General features: G+C 35.7%; 1 protein-coding gene across 3 annotated transcripts in view; it reads left to right on the top strand.

The window, feature by feature from the left end:
- The window catches only part of ATP8A1 (ATPase phospholipid transporting 8A1), a 136,323-nt gene that overhangs the window by 36,406 nt on the left and 81,239 nt on the right, over positions 1-18,678 (top strand). Inside the window, exons 6-12 of one of the 3 annotated variants that reach the window (XM_080403935.1) lie at positions 1,966-2,011; positions 3,875-3,915; positions 4,825-4,898; positions 9,466-9,535; positions 10,143-10,270; positions 14,834-14,945; positions 15,826-15,991. In XM_080403935.1, coding sequence (XP_080260061.1) covers positions 1,966-2,011; positions 3,875-3,915; positions 4,825-4,898; positions 9,466-9,535; positions 10,143-10,270; positions 14,834-14,945; positions 15,826-15,991 — 637 coding nt within the window. Of the gene's footprint in view, positions 1-1,965; positions 2,012-3,874; positions 3,916-4,824; positions 4,899-7,503; positions 7,578-9,465; positions 9,536-10,142; positions 10,271-14,833; positions 14,946-15,825; positions 15,992-18,678 lie in introns of those variants that run through there. The other 2 variants (XM_080403936.1, XM_080403937.1) reach the window with 2 other exon arrangements.

Below are 18,678 nucleotides of genomic sequence, written 5' to 3'. Positions count from 1 at the left end.
TTTTTAAAATTATCTCATCCACTTGCCTTTCTTTTGTGTCATTTGTTCCTACCATTTGCTCTTTGCAACTTGAAGTGCACAGTTTGGGGGCAGGGGGTAAGACAGGGAACAGGTCTCATGTTTTTTGCATGTATCAGCTAAAACAGTAATATCCTTATTACCAAATATTACAGAGATACCTAAAGGCAATTCAGATATGATTTTTCTTTCTGTAAGTTTATTGCCTCAGCATGTAGTTAATTCCTGCTGTACTTACTTGAAACTAAATTGAGATGAAGGAACTGATATAGGTGCTAATTTGAAGGCTCTGCGTGTGTTTATATATATAGCTGGTGGTAACTTGATTCATTTCTCACTTGCACAGCCGACGATAGTCCAAATAAAACAAATTGCTTTGTAGTCAAACAGGTATGAAATTCAATGTTGCCTGCTGGTTATATCGTGCAGGAATATTTGGCTGACTGACAACTGTACCTTTTTTCCTGGGAAAGCTGACCACTTGCTACATAGTAAAATATTCAGTGTGCTTTCACTTAAACTTAAATTCTCATTATGTCTTAGTTTCTTTACACAGTGGCATATCTAAGATCTCCAGGAATGGTTATTCTTCATCTAATATCGAAACAAGATTAATTCACTTTTGAATGGGAACCTTATAGATGGATATCAATAAATATACTTGCCAGAATAATACTTTAGCTCAAGAACCAAATGCTTCTTTTTCTGGAATGAAATCCCAAGCAGAAGATGTTAGCATAAGACATTGTGCATGAGCAGCATGTGTTTTCCATATATGCTTCAAAAGTGCTAGCAAAATTTGTGACATGCAGACTAGATTATCAGCTGTTCCCAATGATATTCACCCATCATATCTCAGAAAGCAACTGACATTGAACTGTTACTTTTCGAGCTGGAGGAAATTCTCCCTGTGTGCAGATAAACACTTGCTTTGGTCAAGGTATTATACCTTCCCACTGATCAAAGGATATCTAACTGTAAAATAAGCCATCTTTTTGAAAGGAGAATTTGCTGATAATCTGTGAAAATCTAGTAAAAAATAATAACTAAGTCTTTGGAAAGTAATCAGGTGGCCTTTTAAGAGCTGCAAGCTCAAAGTCATACCAGTATTTTATTAGAAATAAATCTCTTACATAGCTTGACTTATTTTTTTTCTTTCAATTTACAAGATTGCTTCTGATTTTCTTTGTATTACAAAGGCATGAATTCTGTAGCCTTATTCAAAAAGCTTACCTAAAACAGTTAGTTCTATTTAAGTTAATTTTCCAAGTCATGTTCTTGTTCAGGAAGAACTGAATTAATTACTCTTAAATACTGTGTTTAAACAGTAGTCTCCTAAGCCTTTTGTAGCTGAGTTTGATTGTACCTTGAAAATGCTGGTGGCTCGTAGCTGCATCAAAAGATTTCTGTCAAAAGGTTTCTCACAGCTATATTAGAATTGAGGGACATCATGGCCTGTTCAGGGTGGAGGGTAGGAGGTGATGAATTTTGTTTCTGTTTGTCTTTGTTACTGTTGCTGAAGTCTACAGGCACTTGTGTGGAAGTGAAGTAGTATGTTTGTACAGTCGTTGCTTGACTTCAGATCTGTATGAGACACTTCTATGAGGAAAAGTTCCATGATTGCTCTAGTAGAATCATCACCCAGTTCCAGGAAAGGACAAAGTTATGGTACACAGATACCCTGCTTCCTTATATAAGGAACTTCTTTAAATTGCAGGTGGCCACGTGAGATGACTTTCTAGTACCACATGATTAGCCTGGAACTGGGTGTGACTTTGCTGGTGATCGTAACTATGCGAGTAATCCATAGTCCTGTTTAAAATGTTTTTTTAAATCAGTTCATTGAATTGAAGAGTGTGAGGGGGTAATACATGTGTGCGTTATCATGAGTGTGAAGGATTTATCATGTCAACAGAAGTCTTTAACCACTGTGCATTTTTAATTTAGAAAAGGCATAAAGCTGATAATGCGGTGAACAAGAAACAAACTCAAGGTGAGAAATTTTTTAAGCCTATTAATTGTGGGTTTGGGGGGATTGTTTTTTTAATTCTTTGCCAATAGTAGTAATGTAACTGAAGTGTTGACAGGTAATTGAGTGGGAAATTGCTTATGCAGATTACCTCAAAATTTGGAATTTCAGGTGTCTCAGCATGTTTTCACGAGTCTGAGTTGTCATCTGTGAGCTGGTTTTAACGAGCTAAACCATCAGGAAACAAACCCAGAAAGAAAAGCTGACCTTCCATTTAGTGGGTTAAACTGGCTCATCAGAGGGCCCAACAAACACCAGAGGCAGAAGTGAGGGCATGAGCCTTTGCTTGGGACAAGGGCAGGGCAGGACCTTCCCTTTGCAGGGGTAATGCTGTGTCACGTCAGCTTGGCTGCATGTGAAACAGCCTTAGGATGTATTTCAGCACTGCAAATGCTTCTGCAGCCTGAGAATTTTCAGTTCTCATCAGTTCTTTCATCTGGTTGATACAGTGGCCCTACAAACAGTATTGCTAATGCAAGGGGATGGAATTAGGTACTTGGTGACACAGTTAGCAAATGTCTTGGGTTCCTTAGGACAGTATTACAACTAGTCCTCACTCTGGATCTGTAGTTATCCCAGTGAAGGGAAATGGTTTGTCAAAATAAATTCTGTGTAATGATCATCTGATTCGTGAGACAGTCATTAAAATATCTTGCTTGCTGTCTGAAGGGCAGACTTCTCCATTTACCATTGCCCTGGCATGTCAGCACTAATAAATGTGGAGAAAGGAAGGGTAAGAGAATTTCTCTCTTCCTAAAGAATTATTAAGCAGGTTAAATAACAACTCGCAGAAATCGCTGAGATGTATGAGAAGAGGGATCAGTCTGGACAGAACCCCAAGGAAGACTTAGATGTAAAGGCCATATGTGTTCCCAGAATTTGATGCACTTTTTTGAAATCAGCACATGCTTGCATAAGAGTGGGATCCCAATCAGGTACTTCAGATAAGCATCCTGATGGTTTGAAAGCTGGGAGACACAGTGAAAGAGAACAATCTCATGGAGCTAAGTATTGAGTCACAGCAAACTATTTCTTTTAATTTAATTTTATTTCTGCATGTCAATCTTCAGTAGTTTGGTAACTGATGCTAATAAAGAAAAGTCACCTTAATTATCCCCTGAGAACACTCGAATTAAGTGAAAACACTTAATCTTGGCAATTAACTGGCCAACAAGGCATGGTTTTTGTATCTTAGTAGCAATACTTAATACTAGAGTAGCGGTGCATGCTTGCAATATTAATTGCTACTGATGGAGAAAATCTATACTAAATCTCATGCTAAATGGCACAGGCTGAATTTTGGGGATTTCCAGTGTGTTAATGGAGATATGAGAGAACCTTGGGATCATTGCAGTTATGTCAATAAGAACAGCTGAATCACAAACTTGCTGGTGACTTTTTATGAATCTTTTTTCTGTATGAACCTCATCAGTATTTGAAGTGTGAAAAAATTACTGAATTCACACGCACACACCTCCAATTTAATCTTTTTTATTTTGGAACCTTTTATTTCAATTACTAATTTATTTTAGAAGGTACCACATTGTTATACAATCTATATCAGATTTAATTGGTTCTCAAACTCTGTAAAATGTTCTGATTGGCTTTGTAATAAGATTCTGTAGTACAAAACCTGTTACACAGAGTATGTGCTGTATAATTGAAGTGCTTGACCTGAATTCATAGAAACAAGCATGCTGTAAAATATTGTGTAAATGAGCTGTCTCTGTATGGCTTTTCCTAAGGAATCTAACACATACCTATATACTGCAGTTAGATTGTACAACTGGAAAACTCTTTTTCTTGTTGTTTTTTTTTTCCCCCCAGTACTACGAAATGGTGCATGGGAGATTGTCCACTGGGAAAAGGTGTGTGTTTATATTGGTGACTTTTAGAGCATAATGCAGATTTAATATTTGCTTTATTTCTCCAAATAATTGTAATTGAAAAGAATTATCTGGTATGATGGGAAATGTATAATCTTTTATATTTTATTTTTTGTTTGTTAATACTTGTCTCTTAAAATCTACTTTTAAGTCAAGTCAGTTTTGGTGGCATGAGTCAAGCAAAACTGACATTAAATGGTAGTCTTTAAATTCAGTGAAAAATAACTTTAATAATATGATTGACTTGGGAGTATTCGTATATGGCAAAACTATACAGTTCCTAAGTATTATTTGCTGTGCCAAGGCAGAGACTTCTTTCTGGAAACTGACTTTATATATTTCCTGAACCTCTTTGGCTTAAACCATGAGAACTTTAAAGGTTGTTATGCAGTATCAATTAGGAAGGGACTGTTAAAGGTAACTTTCAAGAACTAAGTGTTATGCTGTTTTACCTAATCCCGTAGTTTTACTGGTTTCCATACCTGAAAGCCTGAACAAAATTTGACCCACAGTAATTTGGAGGCAAGGTTCAGATGAAATTGGTTTATACCTTTGGAGAAGCAAGAATAAGGTATATAGCACGATGCAACAGAACTGTGATCTTAGGGGAGATTAATTTCTTTTTTAACTCAGTTTCAGTCGTCCAATAAAGTATTTTACAATAACTAGCAAAAGTAAAGAACTGCATTAGAGAAGGTCAGGATTAGGCCTATTCAGATTTCCAAAGAATTCCAGTGACCTTTTAGCACCTAATACCTATAGGCTTCTCTAAGTGTGTGAGTTTCTAACTGTCTTTCTAGTAAATTCAGCAGGTAAATATTTACTGTGCTTAAAACAAAGGGATAACATATTTTGTCTGAGACCATTAACCGATTCCCAGTTTTCTTTCAGGTAGATGTTGGAGATGTAGTTATAATAAAAGGCAAAGAGTATATACCTGCTGACACTGTACTGCTCTCATCAAGGTAGAGATGCCCACTGATGCTTATAGTGTAGAGGCTGGTTTCTCTACCCTGCATTTATTTATTTATTTATTTGTGATTGCTCCAAGGAAATAAGGAATAAACAAAAATGCTGCTGTTCCGAAGTGTGGTCTTTTGTTCATTCAGGCATTTATCATTTAAGGCAGTGTTTCTTTAAACTGTGGCAGTTAGTTTTAAAATTACACTGGTGTTCAATTTAACCCTAAGAAAAACTTGGTATGTTATTTTGTTGTTGGATACAATACAAAAAAAGGCTGATTCTATGTCTAAAAATTTGACCTCAACTGCCATATTTAACCAGGTTGGTTTTTTGATATGTACCTAATGAATTGCATCCTATAAATAAATTGAACTGGGTATATTACAGGGAACAGAAATGGTTTTTAATGGATATAGTTGCCAGTCTGATGGTTGAATCAGGAAAAAAAAGTGAACATAAGATGTGAACCATCAAATTAGCACTGTCTTTATAAGCTGAACATTCACTTCATTCTCTAATAAATATGAATAATTTTGGCACTGAAAGCAAGAGTTAATTGATAGCATATAACACAGTGACTTTTTTTATGTGAACAATCAGAGATTGTTTATCATCATTTCCTTGGACAGTTTTATTTAAGAAATCCACATCATGTGGAAGATGCACATTTTTCAACATCTATTTGATCAGGTCAATAGACAACGTATTATAAGAATTTTTAAAATGAAGATTATTTAAATATGATTAATTTTATTTTGATTTATTAATGTATGTTCACAATGCATTTTTTTTTTTTCTGGCACAAGTGGAAACATCATTGTTAGGTGTATGATTATAGATTAGGTATAAACCCTCTGTGATCCCACTGAAATCAATTAATCCACTCAAACATACAATTAATAAGATTAGGATCTTAGGCATTTCTGTGACAGACAGTGGTATAGACTAGTACATTGTTTATTCCATCTTCCATTATATCTTAAAATTAAGTGTAGCAGTTTCTGAAACACTTCTACTAAATTATTATCGTGTAAAGTAGTTGCCAGATAATACTGTAAATTTTCCCCACAGTCTGTCTTTAGTGCTAATGTTTGTTGTATCGTAGCTGTTTTTTGTACTGAATGTCCTCTATAAACCTTTTACTTCTGCACTTTTAGAAGCGTTTATAAATTTTATTGGTGTTTCTCCACCAAGATCTTCATAGGCAATACACCATGCAACAAGAACACTTGTTCTATTGGCATGATAATAGCTTCTGTCACACTAACCCTAGTGTTGTGTAGGCAAAACAGATTATATCCTCTCAGAGCAGCTTCTTTATAATCTTCCTGAGTAGGCTCCTGATTTGAGTCTTTGCCTAGGTGTCGTTACTGTTTTGCCCTTGTGGATTTAGAGGATTCTTGCATCACAGTGTTCTCCAGTTGTAGTTTCCACGCAAAAATACCAACAGCCTGCAAAGCCGCCTTTCTGAGCCTTGTGCCCCCTGTAGGTATCCTACATCACATGTTGATAAATTGAAATAATAGTGAGCTGCTACTGGACTCAGTGGAACTGTTGTTACCTCTTTGTTTAGCCTCACTTTACAGCCCTTGTCAGAACACACTGTCCCAACTATGACCATTACTCACCTTGAGTTTTCCTGTCAAGTTTTCATCTAGGGTTCAGTTTGCAAAGGGGACTTCTTGAATCACGATTGCTTTTCTGGCCCCAGTCCAGGCATTTCTTCCAGATAAAACTTCCCTCTTAACTGTATTACTAGTGTCCTGTTGCATCCCTCCTAACAGGAGAGAACCTGGTGTTACTGCATTACTTCTAATTCTGCCTGCATACTAGCAAGTGCTTTCCTTCTCTACCTCTCATCTCCATGTATCTTGCATTCTCCAGGAAGACAGTCTCATTGATTTTTGCTTTCCAGGTGTTCACTGATGCCCAGTTAACATTTTAGTTTTCAATAGCAATGTGAGCCTGTGGGCCTGGTTTTAATTCACATTAACAATATTTGGTTCTTTTTACCAGCAGTTGCAGTTTCTGGAGAAAAAGAGGATCTTCATTATTTTTGGAAACTATAATCTCTTGCAGTGAGAAGGACACAAACATCTGAGATTTAATTCCATTTGGTTCTTCCTAGTTCAGTGTATATAGAAATTTAGAGCTGAAACAAAATACAAAATAATTTTCGGCATGTCTACATAGGAAAAGGTTCTTGTCACCTGACTTTTCAGAAAGATTGGTGGAAAATTTTTGTTGGGCTTTTATTTTTGTAATTCGTGTACAGAGTGGCTAGAAACTTTGTCAGTTGAGAAGTAAGTGTTAACAGCTTTTTATTTTTCCTGTACAACGTCAACATATTCTGCAGCTTAAAATTGGTGCCTTAAAGTAAAACGATCCACTTGAGTAAGAATGAAAATAACCTAGCTCTTTTCTTTCTGACCTGATTAAAATAGATTTTGAAAAAATTGCCATCAGACATTTTAATTAACATGTATTGTTTGTATAATAATTTCAAACTCTGTCTTTTTGTCTTTGTCCATTTGTTTTGGTTTGTTGGTTTTTTTTTTCCTGTCACTTATTTTTCTGTTCTAATCATTTTCAAACTGGGATGTGTAGGTGGCAGTAGGGGAAGTAGTGAAAGTGACCAATGGGGAACATCTCCCAGCTGATCTCATCAGTCTGTCATCAAGGTTAGAATAAACTAGTTGCACAGGATACGTGTATGTGGGTCCTCGTATACCAAATATGAAGAACACTGCTATGCTGATAGTCTTTGCTTTGCTGTTCACCTTTCTTCAACAAAACCCACACATGTAAATTAGAAGGGGTTCCTTTGATAAAAGTACAGATTATAAAAGTGTAAATACATGATAACACTCCAAGAAATGAAAATTTCTTTGTCCTGTTTGTTTTTACACTATCCTCATGAAATTTTATCAGACAAGTTGTCATTATATAAACACACAGTAAAACTCCAGTATAAATATGTGTTTAATTCCTTAGAGCAAATTAAGAAGAAGATACATGTTTATACCAACCCACTGTTTTCAGCAAAGAATATAGTTTCATGTTGGTAGGACTGGTAGAGGACCCTCTGCACAAACTTGGATGTTGCACAGTCTCTGCTGCATGCAGTGGCAAAAGCAGCGCTGTTCTTGTGTATTGTGACAAAATGCATGTTTCTTAGACACGTAAGCTTTATGCTGTTGTCTGCACTGTTACCGCACTTTGTTTTTCCCTAACAAATCAATGGGCCTGCCTTGATCTATCTGTAACTTACTTCAGAGGTCACTGCTATCTGCTACAGTAATTACAATTAAGCATGTGTTGCAATTCAGATGTCTTTGCTGCCTTAGTCTTTTACAAGTGCTTCACAAAAAATATTATTTGTTTTTTATTAACTGATAAAAATGCTAGAATTGTAATGTTTTGTACAGGTGATTCCATCCAAACAGTCTAAATAGAAGTTATTTATGTTTTTAGAAAAGTTTTGCCAAGAAAACGGTAGCCTGAAAGCAATTTATGATAATGATTTATCACATTTTAATGCTTTTGCTTTACAAAATTGGGTTAGAATAATAACTTCATCCTGCAATCTAAAACTAAGTCACCTATCAGTAGCCACTGTTTCATTAATAAAAAAAATTTTAAAAAGCACTCGATGCTTGCATTTCATGCTAGAAAGAAGGAAAATATTAGAAGCTTTAAAGTGGTGTAGAGGAGTAAACCTTTATTTTTTTAAGTTGTAAGGGGGTTTTATGACTCATTTGATCTTTACAGGATCAAAACTTCTTTCTATTGTAGTTGTAAGTAATAGGTGCTCTGTCTTCATACCCAGAAAATGGGAGCTGACTGGAGTAATTCAGAAACCCTGACCTGTTAGACCTGTTCTTATTTACTATTTGCAGAAAAGTAATTTTGTCCTTTTGTATCTCTTTTTTTTCATAGTTGTTAGTTCTGTAATGGTTGTAATATGATTTAAAGTCTAAAAGTATTTTACAAAGTATGGAATCGCTGCTGTGTCCCAGGCCAAAAAATTTTATTGAAAAAATTAAACGCAAGGATTCAGCCATTTATCAATATGTGTCAAATAGATGAACCATTCAAGTAGTAATGTTCTACATAAACTTAAAACTTTTAATTTGTAAAAAAGCTTCTTAAATTGCATAGAGGACATATTTAAAAAACTGTATGATGTTATCCATAATTTAGACTCTCTTTATAAGAGAACCATTTACAAGAAAACTTTTACATCTAAACTACTGCTGCCCACAGTAGTAGGCACTACAAACACACTATACTTGTGCCTGTATCTTAATTAATCTCATGTTAAAACACACAAAATTGCTGCTGTGTACAGCATTTTTAGCAGTGTTTCATCTAAGAATAGGTTTTGGCAAACTTTTCTGAAAATGTAACGTGCTGTTGTTCACAGGTTTGGCTGTAAATGTTCTAGTTCTGGAGATCTGATAAGAGAAAGAAAAACCTGATGGCATAAATAGGTATTAAAAGATTGCAGGAAATTCATGGATTTTGACATTATCATTTAAAATTAAGGATTATTTTTTTTCTTAATAGTGAACCACAGGCTATGTGCTACATCGAAACATCTAACTTAGATGGTGAGACAAACTTAAAAATTCGACAGGTAGGAATTTAATTTTTTGAGAATATTACTAATATTATTTTCATCTATTATTGCTTATAAAAACATTTTATGACATTAATGGTTGTTTTAGAAGACTGAAAGTTTAGTAGTTTGAATAAAAAGCTGTGCATTATTGACATAATTAAAGTTTTTGTTCAATTAATCAAGTAGAAGGAGGTAATGGTTACTCCTAAGCCATGTTTTATGCTTTATGTTAGGGTTTTCCTTTGGGAAAATAGGTAGAAATATTAGTAGTTTGGGTATTGGTTTTGTTTTTAGAGGATAGGTGAGGGAGCAGCCCTGCAGGAAAAAGCTGATGGTGCCAGTATTATCCTTCAGGGGTAGGTAGGGAATAGCAGTCTCTATGCAGGGGTGTTCTTGCTGAGCTATATGATTGGTTATGCCCCTGTCTTCATGGTGTTTTAAGATACCAAAGTGACTTTTTCACTGTGCGTAACATCCAGTAGCGTGACAGCAAAGTGTAGTAATCCCATTTTGCTACCATAGTGCAAGACTGGAAAACCAGTATCCCTGTCAGATTTACAATACATAGAATTATATAGTGGAAAGTGATTTTAATGTCATGACAAATGAATTTTTTTTACAGGGTTTGCCACTAACAGCAGACATAAAGGACATAGAAAGCTTGATGAGACTTTCAGGCAGAATTGAATGTGAGAGCCCAAACCGACATCTGTATGACTTTGTTGGAAACATCAGACTGGATGGGCATGGGTATGTAAATTCAAGGAAGATGATGTCAGGAGAGTCAGGCTATCAGTAGATAGATGTGTTGTTAAACTACTGAAGTTAAAATATGAATAGTAAAGTCTTTATTCTGTTAAGACCAGAGAGGTAAACATCTTTTCTGATGTATTTTATTAGATTTTATTCATTTCAAAAAAAAACAAGAGGGATAAAACCTTACTTCTAATGTGTACAACTTGAGTTTTTATACTTAGCTGACCTTCAGAAAGCAATAGCTATTAATAATAGAAGGGAGTTTTAATCAAATTGTGATAGTTCTAGACTATGTGCCTGGTAACTCACTACTTAAGCATCTCATTCCTTGCCTGTTAACTTTCTAGCACAGAAGCTGAATAGGAGTAGTTTCTTATCTGTTTTCACTGTTGTTTTCTTCTGTTTGTCTAAGACTAGAGTGGAACTGAGTCCATTGCTATATACTTCTAATTTTTCTAATTTGGTAGCTGAAAAGACGTTCAAAGTATTCTTCAGCTTACTGAAAGTATGTTTCTGTAAAAAATAGGCCACCTCAGTGCAACTACAACATACGTGCTTGTAAAACTGCTTCAAAAATTCTTAAAATACTTAAGTGCTTACCAAATACCAATATTTGGAGTCTTCTATGGGTTTGAACCAAATGTCGCACATTAGGAGTATAAAATTCATTATGAGATCCAGAATTGTTCAGTCCTTCATTCCCAAAGATTTACAGGATTTCTTTTTTATTTGGTAGGCATTTATTTCTCCATATATAATATTACTCATGTTTGTGATTTTAGACTGATATATATATATATATATATATATATGTAGTGCTAACTAATTATCAAATACATTTTTTCCCTTAATATTCCATTTTTTATTTACTGATTTCTTACAGATGCATTCCGGGAGTTTTCAGTCGCAAGAGTGTGGATCTATTATAATTCCACTGTACTTGTCGTTAAGAAGAGAAAAACATTTACCTGTAATTCTTCTCTGAAGGTAATGGTTATAATAGATCCACACATTCATCCTTCCTCCCTGGCTAGAGGGAAAAACATACTTTTCTTTTTAATCTAATTATTTAACTTTAAAATCTGATTTAAAAAAGAAACATTGAATATGCTGATGGCTATTATGCCTCAAGAATGTGTAGGAGCATGCCATCTGCTGGTCAAGCAATTTGTCATTTGGGAAATTCAGTTTTGGAATATTTTGAATATAGTTCCTGTGTAGTAGGATAGTTCCAAAAGTGTGGCTCTAATATAATATTTACCTTCAGTGAAAAAGAATTGCAGGTAAGTAACTCTTTTTGGATCCTGACTTTATTTCCAACCAGAAAAATCAGGGATGACTTCTCTTTCTTCCTGTATTAGAGGTAGCACAGATTCATCTAACTGGTATTTATTTATCCAGATCTTTAAAACCTTCCCACCAGATTATGTAGATCCAGTGGTTATGATTTCCATTTTATCCACTACCACCTTAACATTTTTGCAGAAGCAATAGAGGACATTGAAAATTTATCTCCCTCTTCTTTCCCTTTAGATAAAACATTTATGTTACTCCAATGAGTTATTTGGTTGACATTTTCAGTCTTTTCTTTTTTCCTTTTTTCCTTTTATGGGAGAGCAATTAAAATACCCAAAGGTTCTCTTTTTTTTAATTCTGGATACTCAGTGTTCAAGAAGGTAGAACTCCACTACAATTATTTTGCCGTTGGGGTAAATTTGTGGACTAAAAGAGGCTGGAAAGGTTTTCTTCCTCAGCTTTTGAGTGAGTTAACTCTTATCTCCAAAGTGTGCAGCTGTCTGTTACGCTCATGAATATATAGAAGCATGTCAGTTTCATTTTAGTCAATGAAGACAGTTAGCTGGAGACAGGAGAAAAGTTCTTTAGCCTGGACAAATTTGAAATTATGATTAGACAATGGCTCAGAGAACAAGGGTGAGCAAGTTAAAAACAAGGGCAGATATTGGTTATCCACATCTAAAGTAAGCAAGAAAATTTTGAGTAAGAGTGAATTATGCTTGCTAAGAAAAACACTTTGGTATGTAGGCTTACAAATGTGTCTTAAGAAATTACTGGCTCTTATTATACCCTTGACAGCCCTGGCAGGAAAGTATGCTTTCAGGTATTTCCCCATTGAGAACATCCCTTACTGAATACAACCCGAATGTGTTGCTAAGGAGTCATTAGTTACATAGCATGCAAGAAGAATTAGATGAGTTGGGCCAGTTTGGGGAAGACTGACGCCAGGAAATAGAGACCTGAGAGCTCTGTCGAGTCATCGCACTGTCACCTCATTAGAGAGTGGGGAGTGTTCACAATGTTGAGGACCAGTAACATTACACCTGGCTGATCTGGGCTTTCTATGCCCCTGGTTGTTTTGCTGCCTGTTCTCAGCAACTTGGTCTGTATGCCAGTTCTGCTAGAGACAAATCCCAGTGACTGCAATCCCAGTTCTCTTCTGATTGTCTTCCCATTAACAGACCCCTGAGGATAAATTCCTGTGCCAAGTTGGAGAACGATACCCTTTTGAGAGTCAGCGTCCTGTGGAAAAAAGGATCAAGGGGGCCTGCAATAAAAAGGACTTGACTGTGTATTTTTCACAGTTTGTAACGGGGGGACAAAGAGGGAGATCAGGAAGTGGCAGGAAGAGTCTTAGAATTCACCTGGCTCTTCATGAAGTACAAGAATTAAGAGTGGAGGGTTTTGACTTCTGCCTTCCTAGACTCTTGTATTAGTAGAAGGGACAGAAAGTATTTTGTCATTCCAGAGAAGGTCCGTAGTTGAAAAGGTGTCCAGTTTATCTGTGGGAGACTTGCATATAACCAGAGAAAGTTATTTTTCTTTCATCATCTGTGACATTCATGTTAGTGTATCTAGTCTTGGAATGAGAGGTAATCCATTCCTTAACTGAAATGTCTACATACCGTGCAGATAGATGGTCCAAAAGTCTTAGAATTATTCTGATCAGGGAATGCAAATAAATAAATATAAGCACAGAAACAGTCTTTGCAAACAGGAGTCTCTCTTAATGATTATTGTCTAATTCGAACCCCAGCAGTTCCTTTCATACTTGAAAGGATATTTATTCTTTTAATTTTGCTGTGATACAAACGCATCTCAAATAGAAGAGTGGCACAGTTTAGATTAGAGAGCAAGTAAATCTTGGTATGTTTTATAGTTCAGATTTCTTTTCTGATTCCTTCTTTTGATGAAGTGCCCATACCTGGGAATTGTTTTCCATGGCAATATCATTCAACATTTCAGTTCCTAAAACATACTTAGTTGATGGGGAGAATGATTCCTTAAACAGTCAGTATGCTTCGTGCTAGTTCCCTAGGAAGTAAGTGGGCCAAGTTGTAGTGGGGTGGTGTTTGTTAGTCATTAGGTTTTTATGAAAAAGCACTCAAATATTTTTCCAGATTTAATTTTTTTTCTCTTAGTTTCTGGAAGAACTGATTCCAAAAACCTGTGTTGCCTTTGTTAATTTTAGGGGAGGAAGGATGTGTTTTTTTCCTCTTTACTTGCAGTCTTGAATCTTAAAAGCTTGTGTCTAAGAGGAGGGAAGGGGACTTGACCATCCAAAAGAAATTATTACCAGAAACTTATTCACTGAGACTGACTTTGTGCTGCCAGAAAGGTTACCAAATATCATGGCTTCCTCAGACTCTTTATAGCTTATGTACCAGAGATACATAATGAGAGAGTTACTGTCATTAAGCAATTTATTTATTTCTTTATTTATGGTCTTAACAATGTGTTGGTTTCAAACAACTGTAGAGGTTATAGTTTTAGGTAAGAATGCCAAACACTAGAGCGCTATTGAAAAATCTGAACTGCTAGCTGATATTTATAGAAAGAAAAGTGTCAAAATAATGTATTGTTTGACCCAGGAAGAGAATAACAATTATCTAAAATTTTAATATTATAAGAAAAAACTGAGCTGCAGTATTTGTATGAAGTCAGCTGTCTGAAGTGGAGACAGTTAAATTAAATGTTTCCAATGTCTTTTGAGGTTTTGTTGCTCATTTGCTTGGCACAGTTCTAAAAGTGTGACATTTACCTGATTTTGCAATTTAAAGAAGGTGCAGGAAATAGTGTTACGAATTTTAAATAGTTAATCATGTTCATAAAGGATATTTATTTCACTGGAAGGCTGGATTAAGTTGAGAGCAGAAAATTATTTCATTTGAAAACTGCTTTGGAAAATCAATTTTGTAAGAGTACACTTAGGAAAAAGCTGTGTAATCATAGATCACAGGAAAATTAGCCTTTTTTGGTTTCGGTATGCTTGATTAGTAGTACCATATCAAAATTAGTAGTCCATAGTTAAAATCGAGTGGTAAGTTAATATTTTTGCCAACTTAAATTTTTGGACTTGCTTTTAACTGTTAAGGTTTCTCTCTGTCAACACTCCCAAAATGTTAACTCCAAAAATTAGGTTCCTAGCATATTTACAATAATTGTCTAGATTTCAAGAAATTAGTTTTAACAGCTGCTGGTTACATTTATTCATTGATACTGATTGCTTCAATGCTAAAATATAAAACTTCTTCCTTCTAGTACTGTTCCATTGGGATCTGATCAGATTCTTCTACGAGGAGCTCAGTTGAGAAATACTCAGTGGGTTCATGGGATAGTTGTCTATACGGGACATGACACAAAACTTATGCAGGTTTGTCACTTGGTTTTTCTCTTAATTATCTGTTTTGTTACCTTATTATGCCATCCAACAGCACAGAAGATCCTTTCAGGAAATATGGCTAGATTCAGTACAGTAGTTAAAATGTCAGTAATAGAGCATCTTTCTTATGAAGGAAACCCAATAAAAATAAAGCAAATTCTTGTTATTATTAGTCACTTAGCCACAAAGTAGTTTTTCCACTAGTAAGCATATTTGGTGATTTTTGTAACTTGTGCTTTGAAAACTATTTTATTAGCAAGTTGGATCATTATAGTTTGCCTGTTCATCTGTTTTTTATTTTTGACTGCTCCTAAAACTGTCCTGTTGTGGAGCTTGCTTTCAAGTACAAAGGTAAGCATTCTTGTCAGAAGACAACGTGAAACTTTATTTGCTAAATGAGGAGGGAAGAGAACCATTCTCAAGTGTGAAGTTACTTCTGCTAGCACTGTTTGAAATCAAAACTGAGATGCATTTGTTAAGAAAAAAGAATGCTTTTAGATTGATCATGCATGTCTCATGCTTTTCTGATTTGTAAAACAGTTATTTGAAAAAGTTTGTATTAGCAGTTGTCTTCTGTAGCACTGATAAGGTGTATGCACATTCATTTTTAATGTTTACCGTAGCTGTTGCTGTTAGGAGTGTTCTGTGTGATTGTTCAAATGGCTTGTGACACAAATCTAAAGCTCAAATTCATGGATTTGTGAGCTGTTTTTTTTTTTTCTTTGGAGTGAAAGTTATGCTATTTATGATGATGATGATGTATTTGGGAGAGTATTTAGAAATGGAGGCAGTAACATGTAATTTGAAAAGCAAGAACTGTATGTACCCCTTCTAATATTTAAAAGGCACTTTTGTTTTTTGTCTTTTGCAGAATTCAACAAGTCCACCCCTTAAAATGTCTAATGTGGAACGAATTACAAACATTCAGATTTTGATTCTGTTCTGCATCCTTATTGCCATGTCTTTGATCTGCTCAATTGGTTCAGCTATATGGAATCGAAGGCATACTGGAAGAGACTGGTATCTTGATCTAAATTGTAAGATGTAAAATAATACATTAATATTTTAGTGTTCAGTTGTCTTTCATATTTGGAAAGGATGATTGCCATCCTTTACACACTGTGGTTTTTTCAGCCTTTATTCGTTGTTGACTGAAGTCATTAGGCTAGGTATATCACAGCAAGTATGAAATTTACTTTACTGTGACATCTGAGCTCTTGATAAATTCAGGAAGTTTGTTGTTTGCCTCTATGTCTTTCAGCCGCTACATCTCTGCAGCTCAGCAAGGTCTGTATCAGCATTCCGCTGGCATAAACAGTCAGCTTCCTAGACATCAGGCTAAAGCTGTTCTCGGCTATTACCAATGGATTATATTTAAAGCTGCAGTGACTTTTTTGAATTTTTAAAGCCCTTCATCCCAGGAAATGATGCTGTGGCTCATTTTTACTCTGCAGGGATCTAACTTAACTATCAAGTGCCAACATCAGATCTTAGCATACTGCTCCTGGAGAAGATAAAAGAGCCACAAAAGATCTCATCTAACATACCGTACTGGGCAACTGTACTCACAGTGTGGATGCAGGGCAATGTGATGTTGTGTGGGCCTTCACGGCAGCATGCAGCATACAGACATAATTTGACCCTCCATGAGGGAACTAGATTTAAAGGAAGTTTCGTAAATATACTTTGTGGTCAATTATTCATGTTTTCAGAATTTCTTCTGGTGGGCCTAGAGCCTTCTTTATATAGACAGTAGAAATAGAACTAGGCTTTCTGCTCCTGAAACAACAGTCTTGAATACAAAGCCACTGAATGTGGTCATCATAGCGGTTATGGAGTGGTTTGGTCAGTTTTAAAAGAAAAATCTTACAATTCTGATTTGAATGCACTCTCCTGAAGTATCTGTTGAACTAAACAGTTGTCTGCATTCGTGATGAACTTTTGTTTATTGAGAACCCTGATTCTTTTCTTTTCGATGCTGAGGAAGAAATTTAATTGTATTGCCATCGTGAAGTGGAAAAAAAGTGAAATCATTAGTGGAATATTGACTGTTTCCAGTCGTATAAAAGGATAGCACTAGATGTGCTTTGTCTGATTCTTCTTTTCAGTGCATTTTTTTCTTCTGGGAAATATAAAGGTTTTCATAATGTAGTGGTTACCACAGTAGTGCAGCAGTTCACATGCTGTTGTGGTTTAACACCATCTGGCAACTAAGAACCACACAGCTACTCACTCACTCCCCTGTCCCATGGTGCGATGGAGAGGAGAATCAGGGGAAAAGGTAAAACCCATGGGTTGACATAAGAACAATATTATAATTGTAATAATATAAAATAATTGTAGTGAAAAGGAGAGAGAAAGAATAAAACCCAAAAAAGAAAAGAGAAAAATAATGAAAAGTGATGCACAGTGCAGCTGCTCAGCACCCACTGACCGATGCCCAGCCAGTCCCCAAGCAGCAGTTGGCAGCCCATGGCCAACCGCCACATGCATCCCAACCCTGCCCAATTTATATGCAGAGTGTGACATTTTATGGTATGGAATATCTCTTTGGCTAGCTCAGGTCAGTTGTCCTGGCTCTGCTCCCTCCCAGCTTCTTGTGTACCTGCTCACTGGCAGAACATAGGAAACCGAAAAGTCCTCGACTTAGAGTAAGCACTACTCAGCAACAACTAAAACATCAGTGTGTCGTCATTATTCTCATACTAAATCCAAAACACAGCTAACAGCTACTGAGAAAAAAACTAATTCTATCCCAGTTGAAACTAGGACAGGTGCTTTTGGTTTTATTCCTGGAAAAAAAAGAAACATAAAATAGCGGTCATTGATATTTTGTGTGTTCCTCAAGTGATTATCCTTGTCAGTTCATTTTCTGATATATGCCCCATGACTAAATAAAACTGTGTTAGGTTTTGCATGGTATGCCCTTTAAGGCTGCATTCAGCTCATAGCTGTTCTTGTACCAGGTACTTTTAATATGTAAGAAGCAATTTATTCCACTTTCCTTTTAGTTATTTAATTTTTATGTGGTGGTGAAACAGGTTTCCAGCAGTGTCCCATCTTTCTGAATGCTGTCAGTATTTAGAACAGTCTGTTGCCTGTGGGTGACAAAAAAAGTAGTAATGTTAATAATAAATATCTTGAGTATTATTTTATTTACAGGTAGCAATAGGTATCAAGCTTAATTTAATCTTGGTAGTCGTTATTGAGAATAACAATGTCATGGTGAATGTTAGCTCTCTGGTCTTTTAGACTTGTACTTCATTTGATGCTGAGATTGGTATTAATGAATCAAAAACCTGCTTTCTTGGTTCTTGGAGTAACCACCAGATCCACGTTTCATAGGCAGTGGAAACCTGCCTGAGGCTGTTGTTCTTGGAGAGATCTTTGAATACTGATAGACAGGCTAAATCTTTTACCCTTTTGCCGTACTGAAGAGCAGGTTGCGATGTCCCATTTGCATCCTCTCTGAGGTGCTACTGCTAGAGTTATCTAAAACTTTAAAAGGGAAAAGTAGCATAGAACTACTTGTTACATATGTTAATATTCACATTTCCAGTTCTTTTAAAACTTTCATGAAACTCTCTAATTTTCTCTCCTCATGTGGTATGAATTTACCTTTTTCTTAGTATTTTGCTGGCTTGAGGTAGGGAATCGGAAGGTATGAGGGTGGATGGAGAAAAAATGCATTCTGCTATAAATTTTCCCCTTTAAAAATATAAAA

This window comes from Falco punctatus (assembly GCF_963210335.1).
Source record: "Falco punctatus genome assembly, chromosome: 1".
NCBI classification, from domain to species: Eukaryota; Metazoa; Chordata; class Aves; order Falconiformes; family Falconidae; genus Falco; species Falco punctatus.
Note: the sequence above shows the minus strand (reverse complement) of the source record. Positions and strands in the feature narration are given on the sequence as shown.